This window comes from Zootoca vivipara, chromosome 9 (assembly GCF_965207765.1).
Source record: "Zootoca vivipara chromosome 9, rZooViv2.hap1.1, whole genome shotgun sequence".
In the NCBI taxonomy this organism is placed as follows: Eukaryota; Metazoa; Chordata; class Lepidosauria; order Squamata; family Lacertidae; genus Zootoca; species Zootoca vivipara.
In genome coordinates, this window is record NC_142592.1 from 29070051 (window position 1) to 29083394 (window position 13344).

Here is a 13344-nt window from a genome sequence, read left to right on the forward strand (position 1 = left end):
TGGTCACCGTTGATGCCTGTGACAAGCTAAACGTTAAAATCACCAACTTGAAGCTCCAGAGTGTATTCTGATTGCTCTGGTGCACATGCAACTTCTCTGTGAACAGTTCTGGTTGCCACATCTCAAAAAAGATATTGTAGAGCTGGAAAAGGTGCAGAAAAGAGCAACTAAAATGAACAAGGGCTGGACAAACTCCCTATAATGAAAGCGTACAACATCTTGGGCTTGGGGGAAAGGTGAGAGGCTTGTTAGATGTGTATAACATTATTGACATGTGTGGAAAAAGGTGGAGAAAGATACGTTCTCTCTCTCATAATGCCTGGGGTTATCCAATGCATCTGAAGAGTAGAAGATCTAGGACAGACAATGGGAAGAATTACTTCTTCACACAGTGCATAGTTAAATAGTGGAATTTGCTATAATGTGTGGTTCTGCCCTCCTGCCTTAGATGGTTTGAAATGGGAATAAGAAAAAGGATGGAGGACAACAAGGGCTATCAATTGAGAATAGTCATGTTACCCCCAGACAGCATGCGAGTATCATGAACATGGTTTGAAGTCTGCTCGTTTCCTAAATCATAGATTGGGCTAACCACATTCTGCCTGCGTTTAGACAAAACAGGTAAGCAATGTAAGTTAAAAAGAGCTGCACCCAAGGAGGAGGGCAGAGGGCAGGAGCCCATGACTCATGTATGTAATGTCAACCCATAATTTAACATTACATAGGGGCTTGTGACTGGACCTCAATCAGCCGTGTTTTCTTAACCTAGTTCAATCTGATATATTCTATGTGTGATGTACCTGTCATATTTTATTTTTGTTTCATCCATCTCATTACACTTTTCTTCTTAAGGTGAAACAGGGTTGCGCTAGCTAATGAAAATAATGTGCTTTTCTAACATGTCACTACATTTTGTAATATTTATGTTTTATGGTTTATTAGCTTCCCACTTCCAAATAATATGTTTCTTTTATCTCTTGCTTCCACAAAGCATGTGTGAGTTCATACTCTGCATATGTTGAATAAAAAAAGCCAGCTTTTAAATGTAACTATTTATGATAAGCCTATAATAATCATTAAAAGGACTAAATGTATATTGCATATGCTATTACTATAAGAATGTGTGTGTAAATTTTTTTTCAACATTTCCTTTTGTGAATTATGTTTACAGGGCGCAGCTTTAATTCGAATGCTGGCTAATTTTATGGGTCACTCAGTGTTTCAGATGGGCCTACAAGTATGTAGAAAACATTCTTACTTTTTGTGTGTGCTTGTGCTTGCATTTCTGCCATTGTGTTTTTGTTGCATATATTTCTGTTAGTTTTTGAAACTACAGCTGCTGCATTGCTGATATATATTTAAGACAAGCTTTAGCAGGAAAAAAATAGGTGGTGGAATGTAAAACCTTGTGCCATTTAAGAAAATGAAGGTGCCTTCCGCCATTTTGTTAGATGGCGGTTCTTTTGAATTCATTTGTGTAGCTATCATGAACTTGCACCTTTTTGAGAAATATTGCTATCTTCAGTAATATATATATATGTTTAAGTGAATTCAGAAGGAATGGGGTTAGATTTTTAAAGTACAAAAGCAATGAAAACTCAAGCCATTTTTTAAAAAAACTATCATAATATTGTGAAGAAATAGTTCTCTCTCATCAAAACCCTTTTGCTTTTGATTAGCATGATTTCTTCATTGCCTTAATGATATTTTGGAAACTCATTTTGCATTTAACAGTAAATTAACGGCCAGCACATCTGGATGAAATTTTGAATGGCGTGAATGTTGGCTTGCACTTTGCCAAGGATAAACTCTTTCCAAGAACAATTCCAAGTAAATTAAAGTTTCCAAAACAATTTAAAAGCAAACAAGCCAATGCAGAAAAAACAATGCAACTCCCTTTATTTCATTGAAATCTGTTTAAGTAAATCATGTAACAGGCAGCTGTGATTGATGAATTATGTATGATGCAGTCTGTTACTTAGAGGTGTCCTTTAAAGTAAATTGATGTTCACCTGAAATACAATTATGCTAAAATGGAAGGAGCAATCAATCTTATCTGTTCTTAGTAAGCTTTTCAATCTGAAATTTAAATAAACTACATCTGGGATCAGGTCATATTTTAACATGGTAATTCTATCTTCAACCCTGTAGACTGGAAGGTAAAATAGAAAACAAAAGTTAAATAAGCATACCGTCTGTACCATATAAAAGATGTGTGTAATATGGCAATGACTGAAATAATATCAGAGTACTTTCTCTCTCTCCCAGAAATTTAGCAGGATTTTGATTGGTGGTGTTTTGAAATAGAGTTTTGTTGAATTGCCTCCAAACATCTGGTTTTCTTGTAGTTTCTATAATAAGTACTGTATGCATATAGACCTTGCTTTCTAGGCTTGCTTGCCTCGGGGGAAGGGAACCCACCAGAAAATTGTGTGTAGGAACTTAAAAATGGTTAATATACCCATTCTAAACTAATCATGTTTAGCTGTATTTTGGTTTTAGTATTTTTATACTTGTCTAGATGTTCTTGTTGCTATTGATACTGTTTTTACTGTTGCTATTGATATTGTTTTTACTGTTGAATTGCGAATATGTGGCAGTTTATGGTTACATTTTAGTGTAGGTTGGATATTCCATGTGTTTTTAGTACACTGGAAGCCACCTTGAAAGACCTGGTGCTAAAAATGTGCACAAACATATTAAATAAATAAATGGAAATGATTACCGGAAGAAATACAAGGTAGAACTAGACAGCTAGTAGTATGGGTTTATAGCATTGGGGGACTGAGGTTCAAATGCTCCCTACCTACAAATCTCAGCAAGTCAACTTTTATGTCACTATGTCTCACCCAAACCCTAGTCCGACTGTTGCTGTAAGGATAATATGGTCATAGCTGCCAAGTTATCCCTTTTTTAAGGGATTTTTCCTTATGCTGAATAGGCTTCCTCGTGAGAAAAGGGAAAACATGGCAGCTATGAATATGGTATAACCCATCAACATCATTTTCAAGTATTTGGAGGTTGTTGTAATTAATAACACCATACTTTTCCGTGTATAAGATGCTGTTTTTTATTATTTAAAAATTATGTTAAGAATTGGGGCTCGTCTTAAACATGGATAGTGCATGGGGGTGGGACGTGGGATTGGTTGCTGCTGCGAGGAGGAGATTGTGAGCGACAATTGGGCGCGTTATTGGTGGCTGCAGCAAGGGCTGGTGTTGATTGGCTGCTGCTGTGGCAATTGCGCGGGCAATTGTTGGCTTCTGTCGGGGAGGGAAGAGATGACAGCTGGCTTTGGTGACGCGTGTGAGTGGCAGCCTAGGTCAGGCGGGTGAGCGATTTTCGGCAATCCCCCCTTAAAAAGCTCCACAACTCTGGGCCACCCCCACCCCCAAAGCTCAACAACTCTTGGCAATTTCCCCCCCATTTTCTAAATGTGGAGTCCCCCAAAATATACATGGGGGCGTGTTATACATGGAAAAATACAGTAATTTTCATCGTGCATTTTGTATGTTTTACATTTATATCCCACCTTTCTTGTACAGAGTTTTCTCTCCCCCCCCCCCATTTTAGCCTTCCAACAAAGTTGTGAAGTTAGGCTGGTGGCTGAGCTTCATGAGCGAGTGGGGAATTTAGCCCTGGTCTCCCAGTTCCTAACCCAGCATTCACCACTGCATTAAACTGTCTCTGCAGTGTCTATTTCTGGTAGAAGTTTTAAAGGTAATATGGCAGGTGATGGGGGTGGGGGTGGGATAGGGAAATGGCTAGCATTCTTCTAAAGCCCCCCCTTACATCACTGTAAATGGATGACTATATCAAACCATTAGGGGAAGGTTTTCTCTCTCTACTGGTTGACAGCCGTTGACGGAGACGATTTCACTTGAAATAGTTGAAATACAGTAGTTGAAACTGACATTGGTAGAGTTCAGTGTGGATAACTTGGCCTGTTTTTAAGAATGAAGTATCCTAGTAAAATAATGTGTGTGTGTGAATGAACACATTTTTTATCCATACATTACTTTTTAAAAGAAAAATCAGTTTCTATATTGAATATGTTGCACTTTGGACATGGGTTGTAACTATAGTGTCGAAGATCAAATATGGCTTTGTTTAAAGAGGCATATGCTGTCGTATCCAGCCCTAAGGGGGCAGCTAGTTTAGAGTCCATTTGCATTTATCTTTTGCATGATTTGATTATTCTTAGACCAATGTGTATTTCTGTGAGTTTGTCTACATTACATTTCATTTGCCATTTGGCAGCTCATTGATCACACAGATCTGTATCCTTTTGAACTTCAGTTGCTGCTATATTTGTGTTCATCACTCACTTTGATTTAGTGCATCATCAGCAGTTTGCATTAGTTTACTGTGGGATCTCCTGTCTCTGTGATAAATTAACATCTTTTGTGGTTTTGGTTGTACTGTATACATCATGCCAAGGACCTTTTATCCACTCTACTAGACAGACACTTAAAGCTGAAAGGCCCTTTAAATGTTAGCCTAGCTGCCTGGGAAGTATTTTTAAGGAATGCCACCCAAGTTGCTGGGAAAATATGTAATTTATAAAACCACATGAGCTTATCACATGAATCTTTCTCCCAGAATTGACCCATATATGGTTAGGACTTCCAAGATACACCCCCCCACACACATACACACTCCCAGTTATGTGGTTGGGCTTACTTATTTGCCTCAAGGTAACACATTGCCTCAAGGTATCTTACAATACTAAATTAATTAAACCCCTAAGTAAAAGATAAAATCCATAAAAGCAGTAGGAAAATACTCAGACCTAAACAGTCAAATACAATAGCAGGTAAAGCCAAAAATCAATAAAATCAACAGAGAATTTTCAAGCACTGGTATTAAAAACAATTAGAGGCAGGAGATCACAGGATATAGCTTAGCTGATGTTTGCAAAGCGGTGAAGAGGATGCTCAGGATTGTCCAGGGGTACCCCTAGATCAGATTACAAGTGAAGATAATGATGATGATGATGATGATAATTTATTTGTACCCCGCCCATCCGGCTGGGTCTCCTCAGCCACTCTGGGTGGCTTCCAGCAAAGATTAAAATACAATAAAATGTCACAGATTAAAAACCTCCCTAAACAGAGCTGCCTTCAGATGTTTTCTAAATGTCACGTAGTTGTTTATCTCTTTGACCTCTGATGGGAGGGCATTCCACAGGGCGGGCGCCACTACCGAGAAGGCCCTCTGCCTGGTTCCCTGTAGCTTTGCTTCTTGCAGTGAGGGAACAGCCAGATGGCCCTTGGCGCTGGACCTCAGTGTCCGGGCAGAACGATGGGGGTGGAGACGCTCCTTCAGGTATACTGGGCCGAGGCCGTTTAGGGCTTTAAAGGTCAGCACCAACACTTGAATTGTGCTTGGAAACATACTGGGAGCTAATATGTTAGTTGTCATGATACCACCCAGTTCCTATATTCTAAAACAGCATAGGAAGCATGCCGCAGCACTAAGCTATAATCCCCTGCCATCACCTTTTGGAATCTGACATCTTCATAAGAGTGAGACCATGAGTTCCTGGTCCCAATCTCTACCAGCTGCTTCACAAGAATTTAGTGGCCTGGGATACTGAAAGCCAGTGTTCAGCTGATCTCATTTTGAGTTTCATTCCATTTGTGTTCCTCAACTGCTTCATTAACACCCCACCCCCAAATCCCAGAAAACCAGGGATGCAGTTGAGTTTTAATTGTTGGAAGGTGATACTTAGGAGTGATCAGCTGCACCCAACATTGGGGTGTGTGTGTTGTGTGTGTGTGCCTTCACACACACAACGGCCCCGTCTGGCCAGGCCTACTGGGATGCGCAGGTGTCCCTTGTGAGGATTGCCAGAGTGCCTTCCTGGAAGGCGTTTTAGGGATCACGGTGGGGAGCGGGAAGAGCAGAAATCACCCTCCAAGCCTCCAACCCCCACCCAGTGGGTCTGCCGAGGAGAGGGGTGGCAACTCTGCTGTGACGCTCCTGCTTCTCTCTGCCTCCTGGGTCAGAACTGACGCAGGAGCGGAGCTGTGGCTGGGTGCCACACAGGCCTGTACTGGAGATGGGGGGGGGGCAGCACAGCAATCAATGCTGCCTCTCCTCCACTCCACCCCCAGGTCAGATCTGACTCCTTTTTTCTGTCATAAACTAGTACTTACTCTCTACTCGTGCAGGAATGTGCACGGACATTGCAGCAATGAACTAGTCCTCCAACCAAATGCAAACAGGAAGAAATAAGTCTAGATTACTTGGAGGAAATCAGTGTTGCACATAACAAAATATTATTCATTTTGCTTCCTGGAAACCACTGCTATGGTCTTTAAAATATGCATGATATTTTCATTTTCCTTGAGTCTGCTTTTCCCCTATCCATTGGTAGGCACTTTAGTTTTTTTGGGGTGGCCTATAGCTAAGATTGAAAATATTCTGTACATTTCCTGTACATTTCTGTCTCACACACTCTGTCTCTTTCTGTTTGTGTGTGTGTATTCTTGCCTGGATTTTCAATAATGCATCATAATCTATTAAGATATCCAATTGGTTGTTAAGATCTGTCTAGTAATACTTGAAACTGAGGCTGATTTAAAAAAAGTCCTGGATGGTTGGGCAGAGTTCACTGCATGGCAGGTTTTCATCTTATTTCAATAAGAAAAATTAATAAATCATTTTTTTTCTGCTCTGTTTCTTAGAGACATTACCACTATATGAGAAGGAATATAATATCTTTATTTCTAATAGTTCAGCTGATTTATTCTTTGTCCCATGGCTACTATACAACATGTACTATATTCTTCATCTCTTCTTGGTCTGCTTGACCCTAGAATTGTACATGCTGCTTGCTTGAAGATATAGGTTTTTGTATAAAGTGGTGAGTGTTCGGACCCCTGAGCACTTAGTTGTGGGGTGCCACAGGGCTCTGTCTTCTCCCTCGTGCTTTTTAACATCTATATGAAGCCGCTAGGAGCGATATCAGGGGGTTCAGGCTGAGTGTTTACCAGTATGCAGATGATAGCCAGCTCTACTTCTCCTTCATATTATTACTAGTGAAGGCAGTGAAGGTCCTGTGTGAGTGTCTGGAGGCGATTGGAGGATGGATAACATTTAATGCTATGGTTCCCAATATGGGGCACACAACCTAGAGGGGGGCAATTTGATTTTTAAGGGGGGCAATTTGAGAATGAGTTAGTAACAGTTAATGGCCTTTTAGGCTTCCTCCATGTGAATAGGAGTTCACTTTTTGAATAATAAGAATTATATGTCGCAGGGGAGGGGCATCGGGATTTTAGAGATGCTTAGGTGGGGCATGGCAAAAAAAAGGTTGGGAACCACTGGTCCTAAGGGATTGAGGTTGAATCCCAAGAAGACAGAAGTCCTGTTTCTGAGGGATAGAGGGTGAGGGGTAGGGATTCCCGGTCCTGAATGGCATAACTATGCCCCTGAAGGACTAGGTATGCAGCCTGGGAGTCATTTTGTACTCACAGCTGTCCATGGAGGCTAATGCCATTTCTGTGTCCAGGGTGGCTGTCTGTCAGCTTCATTTGGTATGTTAGCTGAGACCCTACCTGCTTACACACTGTTTCACCATAATGGTACATGCATTGGTTACCCCCCCCCCCCACTTCATCTACTGCAAAGTACTCTACGTGGGGCTAGCTTTGAAGTTGACTTGGAAGCTACAACTAATCGAGAATGCGGCAGCTAGACTGGTGACTGGGAGCAGCCGACAGAACCATATAACACCGATCCTACACTGGCTCCTAGTATGTTTCTGAGCAGAATTCAAAGTGTTGGTTCTGACATTTAAAGCCCTAAATGGCCTCGGCCCAGGATACCTGAAGGAGTGTCTCCACCCCCATCGTTCAGCTCGGACACAGATCTAGCTCCTAGGACCTTCTGGTGCCTCCCACACTGAGAGAAGTGAGGTTACAGAGAAGCAGGCAGAGGACCTTCTTGGTAGTGGTGCCCACCTTGTGGAATGCCCTCCCATCAGATGCCGAGGAGATAAATAACTATACAAATTTTAGAAAACTTCTGCTGTTAGCAATTGTTTTGGGAAAGCAAGCAAAGATTAACCACAGTTTGTCCCAGTTCAGAGATAATTACAAACAGTGGTTAGTTGAAAACGGAAACAAATGCTTCTACTCTCCCCATGCCTGCAGCAAAAGAGGAGAGGAGCAGGAAGAATTTGTGAGCCCCAGGACTCATTCATGTACCACCAAACTATAGTTTAGCATGATATCTAAAAAGTCTCTTACATCAACTACTTTACCTACAAAGAAACCTGTCAAAGAACCCCCTGAGCAGAGCTGACCTATCTATCCTGACTGACAGTCTTCCCATCTTTTCTCTGTGTGTTCTGTGATGTTGAGTTGCTGGGCCAAATCCTGAAATAGAAGATATTCACCCTACAGTGAGAGTTTGAGAATGTATGACTGGATTTTATATTTTTTAAGTACAGTAGAACAAATGTTTCTCATTGAGAGTGACCCTGATGTTGCTGGTGTGTGCCTGAACCAGTTCAGTCAATACTGGCACAATTAACAAGTGCTATTAACAATGCCTCTGGAAAATACTCCATTCCATTCTCTGGTAGGATGCCATTATATGAGTTTGTAAAATGTCAATCAATATTGTTGCTAAGTTTTGAGAGAGAGAGAGGGAGAATTAGAGAGAGTTAGAAAGTCACTATATAGGAATTCTCAGGAATGCTATGTTTTTCATTGACATAATGCATCAAATAATATATTCCTTAAAGCAGATTTAACCATCTAGTAAAGGTACCTTCAAACTTTATAGGCACCATCAAACCATGTTCAGTAGTGGCTGTCCCATCCCTTAAACATTTTGTTTCAGATTTCAAATGCAGATTGCTTTGTGACTACACTCTCATTGCCTTTGTGACATTCAAAGCTAGCTAATAAGGAGCTTTACTACTACAGTCATACCTTAGTTTAAGTATGCCTCTGTTTGAGTACTTTCAGTTTAAGTACTCCGTGGACCCGTCTGGAACGGATTAATCCACGTTCCATTACTTTCAATGGGAAAGTTCGCTTCAAGTTAAGTACACTTCAGGTTAAGTACAGACTTCCGGAACCAATTGTGTACTTAAACCAAGGTACCACTGTAATAGGAAAAAAGTGATCTTTGCATATACACAGCTACCGTACTTCCTTCAGGTCTGTCAAATTTAGAGCTTCACAAATGCAAACATTTTATTTAAATCCCTATGTGTGACTTCATAAATGATACATTCTGTGTTTTTCTCTGTTTGGGGCCCTGGTTCAGATCTTAGTGCACTGCTGTTTTCAGTGTTCACTGATTACTTAACTGTTAATGTAGCCATAATGAAGGGTTGCTAATCCATAATGTTCATTAGTAAACACACACACAGAGACATTTCCCTCACTTATTACCTCTGCCGGATCTCAAAATGGACCACCAGCATGCCTTTCTTTAATAGGCCTCCACAGCTGGAGACAACCTGAAAAGAACCATCTACATCCTATGCACAGGGCCCAGTAGGCATCCCTTCTTTGCAATCAGTATGGGACTGCGAAAAGGACGCAGAGTGCCACAATGCAAGGGCAGGTGGACTTCATTCAGCTTGGCGGCCCACAATTTCTAGAGATCTGTTATAAGAAACAGTGGTGGACTTTGGGCTTTCAAATTTCAGCAGCACCCGACGTTTGGCACACCCGCTCTTGCCTTCCATTTGACATCATTGTTCTGGTGGCCTCTCAGCTCAGTGCCCAGTGCAGGCGAACCAGTCACGCTCCCCTAAATCCACCTTTGTAAGCAAAGAACACACTAGCACATTTTAGGAGGAAGACAAGTAACAGATGGTATGGTAGGGCCGAGGTGCTTACCTGATGTCTCAGCTGGTGAGTCGCTGCTACATCCCCAGAAGGTGTGGCAGTTTTGAACAAACACACAAACTGAGCTAATTTGATGCTCTTGCTGGTGGATTTCCTCCTCGCTGAAGTTGCCGCCACTTCACCCCAAACCTCTTGCCTTGTGGTGACTCACCTGGTAGGAGGTCAGGTTATTGTCTCAGCCCTACTACACCATCTGCAGAGGAATATTTAATGTCATACTGCCCACAGGGCCGTCTTAAGCACCTTTGGCACCCTGGCGCCGTGTTGCTACGGATCCCTCCGCCGCCCCCCGCTGCCCCGTTTTCCAGCGCGACGGGCGGTCGGGCTCAGCGCGGTCGCCGAGGGCGCTGCTGCATGGCAGGTGGGCGCACGGGCTTGCTGCGCGGTGGAGCAGCCAGCGGGTGGGCAGGCAAGGCTGTGTGGCGCCCCCCCCTGGCGGGCCGGCACCCTGGCGCCCTGCGCCACCCAGCCTGGCCATAGAGCCGGCCCTGCCCATCCCCAATCCTCTTCAAATCTGGTGCTATCATTATCCAAGCCATACCTAGCTCTTTCAGGTACACATTCATTCATATGAGGGCAGAGGGGAGGGAGGAAAACCAGAAATTGCACTAGGAAGGAAAGTTCTTGTTTTAAAGAGTAAGTTGAGCCATAGCCATTTTCAGGTGTTGGATTTGTTTGTTTTGTGTGTGCACGTGTGGGGGGCATGTCTTTTTCTTTTCTCCATGCTTTGCCTTGTGAAATTGAAAGGAAATTGCAACAAGAGGAATTTTTGGAAAACTGGGATGGTGGGTGCAGAACAAGGCCAGAGGTAGCCATGCCCCCAAATGCTGAAACAATTCAAACTGCTTCATGAAAGTGGGATATGGGAGCACATAGACTATGTTAGACATATTTGTGAATGGAGTGACAGAGAGGTGCAGAGAGAGAAACAAGGGAAGAGGAGTAGGACAGAGGGGATGAAGTACCAAGAAAGGCCCAATTTTGTCCTTCCATAGTGCCTGTGGGGATCACTTGGGGTAAACGTAAGACATCTTTCTGAAAGAATTGTGCCCTTTTGATATTTATTTACAACCTTTAATCTTTTTGAAGGCAATGTGTTTCAGATTTAAGAAAAGCCTAATATAGGGTGGCCACATAACTTTCCCCCACCAAAAGGTAGCACGTCAACAAAAACGAGGACACAGGTTTCCATAAAATATGCATGTGCTAATTCATGTGCATTGATAAAAAAAACAGAAGGAATTACTATACTGTATTTTAAATAGAAATACAGTACATTTCACAGTAGTGGTGAAAACTTCCTGCATGCCTGCTCAGCATGTTTTCCAGGTGCTGCCTGTTGATGGACAAATTCAAACACCTTGCTCTCTCCCCCAGTGGTTCTTTATCTTTAGACCAGACTGCTCTTCAAGCAGAGAAAATCTTCATGAAAAAAGTAGGACAAATAGCCACCCTAGCTAAACACTGATTCTTAAGTTGGCCACATTTAAGTGTTTTTTTAATATAAAAAATAATTGACGGTGTACCATCAACTGTAAATTGCAAGGAGGGAAAGAATTATCCAAATTATAACTCTACAAATTTATGTATCAGTGCTGGCTCCAGAAAGAATTATAAGATACTAGTATCATTTCTCTTGCTTTAGTACTTAAAGCTGCTTGTTTGAGGATAATAATTTAATTGCACATATGCCTGTCTGGTAGTTTTTTTGATTGCTTCTAATTGCACTCACTATTGAATTTGAAACATTTTTTTAAAAAAATAAAGGCATGGAATAAACCTAGTGTTCTTACAGTACGCCATAAGGCATTTTATGGTGCAGTGAACAACTGCAAGGGAAGCAAGCTTCTGCTCAGCCAGTCCTGGTTTTATAATATTTTTATTCTAAGTTTGACCTGCCCTCTCCTTGTAATACTTAAATGCCCTTCAACCTGTCTGCTCTGATGGAGCTGTAATGCTGCTTTCTTGTCATAGGTTCATGTGGGTCTTCTTCCTCCATTTCCCATAACGTTTCCTATCCTTGGGCCTATCAGCCAAATAAGTTTGTTCTTCTCACAGTGGATTCAGAATACAGTGGTACCTTGGGTTAAGAACTTAATTCGTTCTGGAGGTCTGTTCTTAACCGGAAACTGTTCTTAACCTGAGTTACCACTTCAGCTAATGGGGACTCCCGCTGCCGCCGCGTTATTTCTGTTCTCATCCTGAAGCAAAGTTCTTAACCCAAGGTACTATTTCAGGTTTAGTGGAGTCTGTAACCTGAAGCGTCTGTAACCTGAGGTACCACTGTACCAAGTTGAGCCAGAAGACCACAATTCTTGTGTTATAGCCTGGCTCTTTTTAAAGATTCTATTGCAAAATATTAGTGGTGGTGGTGAATATTATTTGTTGCTAGGGTTATGTTTATTTTTTTATATATACTTCCAAGGCTAATAGATGCAGCCAGAAAGAAAACCCTAATATGACAAACAACAACAAATAAGTTGTTCTCAGGATATCTGAAGCATCTAGCTTAACAATATGCCTACTGCAGCCCCTTTCAGACTTTTGCCTGTGCACATCCAGATAACTGTGAAGATGCAAGCAGGGCTGCTGCACTGGTCATGCCCCTAACATGAATACCCATCCCAGCCCCAGTCCCAAAACCTTGGCACATTCAGTTCAGTTGTGAAATAAGACCCTAAGAGCACTGAGAGTACCTGATAGTGCAGAACTCCCAATCGTTAAGAGGAGTTTATGTGCATATAGCTGTATTTACATAGGTTTCCCCTTCAGACACAATGAAAAGTCAGATGCCTTGGGAATAGAGTTGGAAGGCATTCATGTTGGGAAGAGGGTTAGAGTGCTCATCCCTTGTGCATTCATTCTGGACCCATTATCAACATGAATGCCCTGCCAGCTCCATCCCCTAGACCAGGCTTCCTCAACCTCGGCCCTCCAGATGTTTTTGGCCTACAACTCCCATGATCCCTAGCTAGCAGGACCAGTGGTCAGGGATGATGGAAATTGTAGCCTCAAAACATCTGGAGGGCCGAGGTTGAGGAAGCCTGCCCTAGACACCTGCACATTGGGGTCTGAGTGGAAACTTAGATCTTAGAGATGTGAATTTTTCTGAAACCTGTGAACCATAGGGGGAAGGAAAAGGTTTCGCCTAACAGTTATTGGGGTGGGGAGAGATATAATTGCTAAGAAGTTTTGTGTTGTTATTGTTTAGTCGTTTAGTCGTGTCTGACTCTTCGTGACCCCATGGACCAGTTCTTAACCCAAATCTTACTCCTCCTTGAACAACATATATAACTTAGTTATATATTAACTTAGTTGCATCATATATAACTTAGTTATAATACAAAATTGTGCCATGTGGCAAATTTATGACATTTAAAAATAGTTTTGTACAAGCAGAATTCCAAATATACCAACTTGTATCCCACTTCCTTCTGTGGGTCATGGCTAGAGCTCAGTTTTCAAC

The 13344-nt window shown here is 42.0% G+C and overlaps 1 protein-coding gene across 2 annotated transcripts in view; it reads left to right on the forward strand.

Annotated features, from left to right (window-relative positions):
* TRHDE (thyrotropin releasing hormone degrading enzyme) overlaps positions 1-13344 on the forward strand; it is a 204082-nt gene that overhangs the window by 123117 nt on the left and 67621 nt on the right. The window contains exon 7 of one of the 2 annotated variants that reach the window (XM_035128521.3): positions 1172-1237. The exons of the other annotated variant lie outside the window; for it this stretch is intronic. Coding sequence (XP_034984412.3) covers positions 1172-1237 — 66 coding nt within the window. The remainder of the gene's footprint in view (positions 1-1171; positions 1238-13344) is intronic. 2 annotated transcript variants of the gene reach the window in all.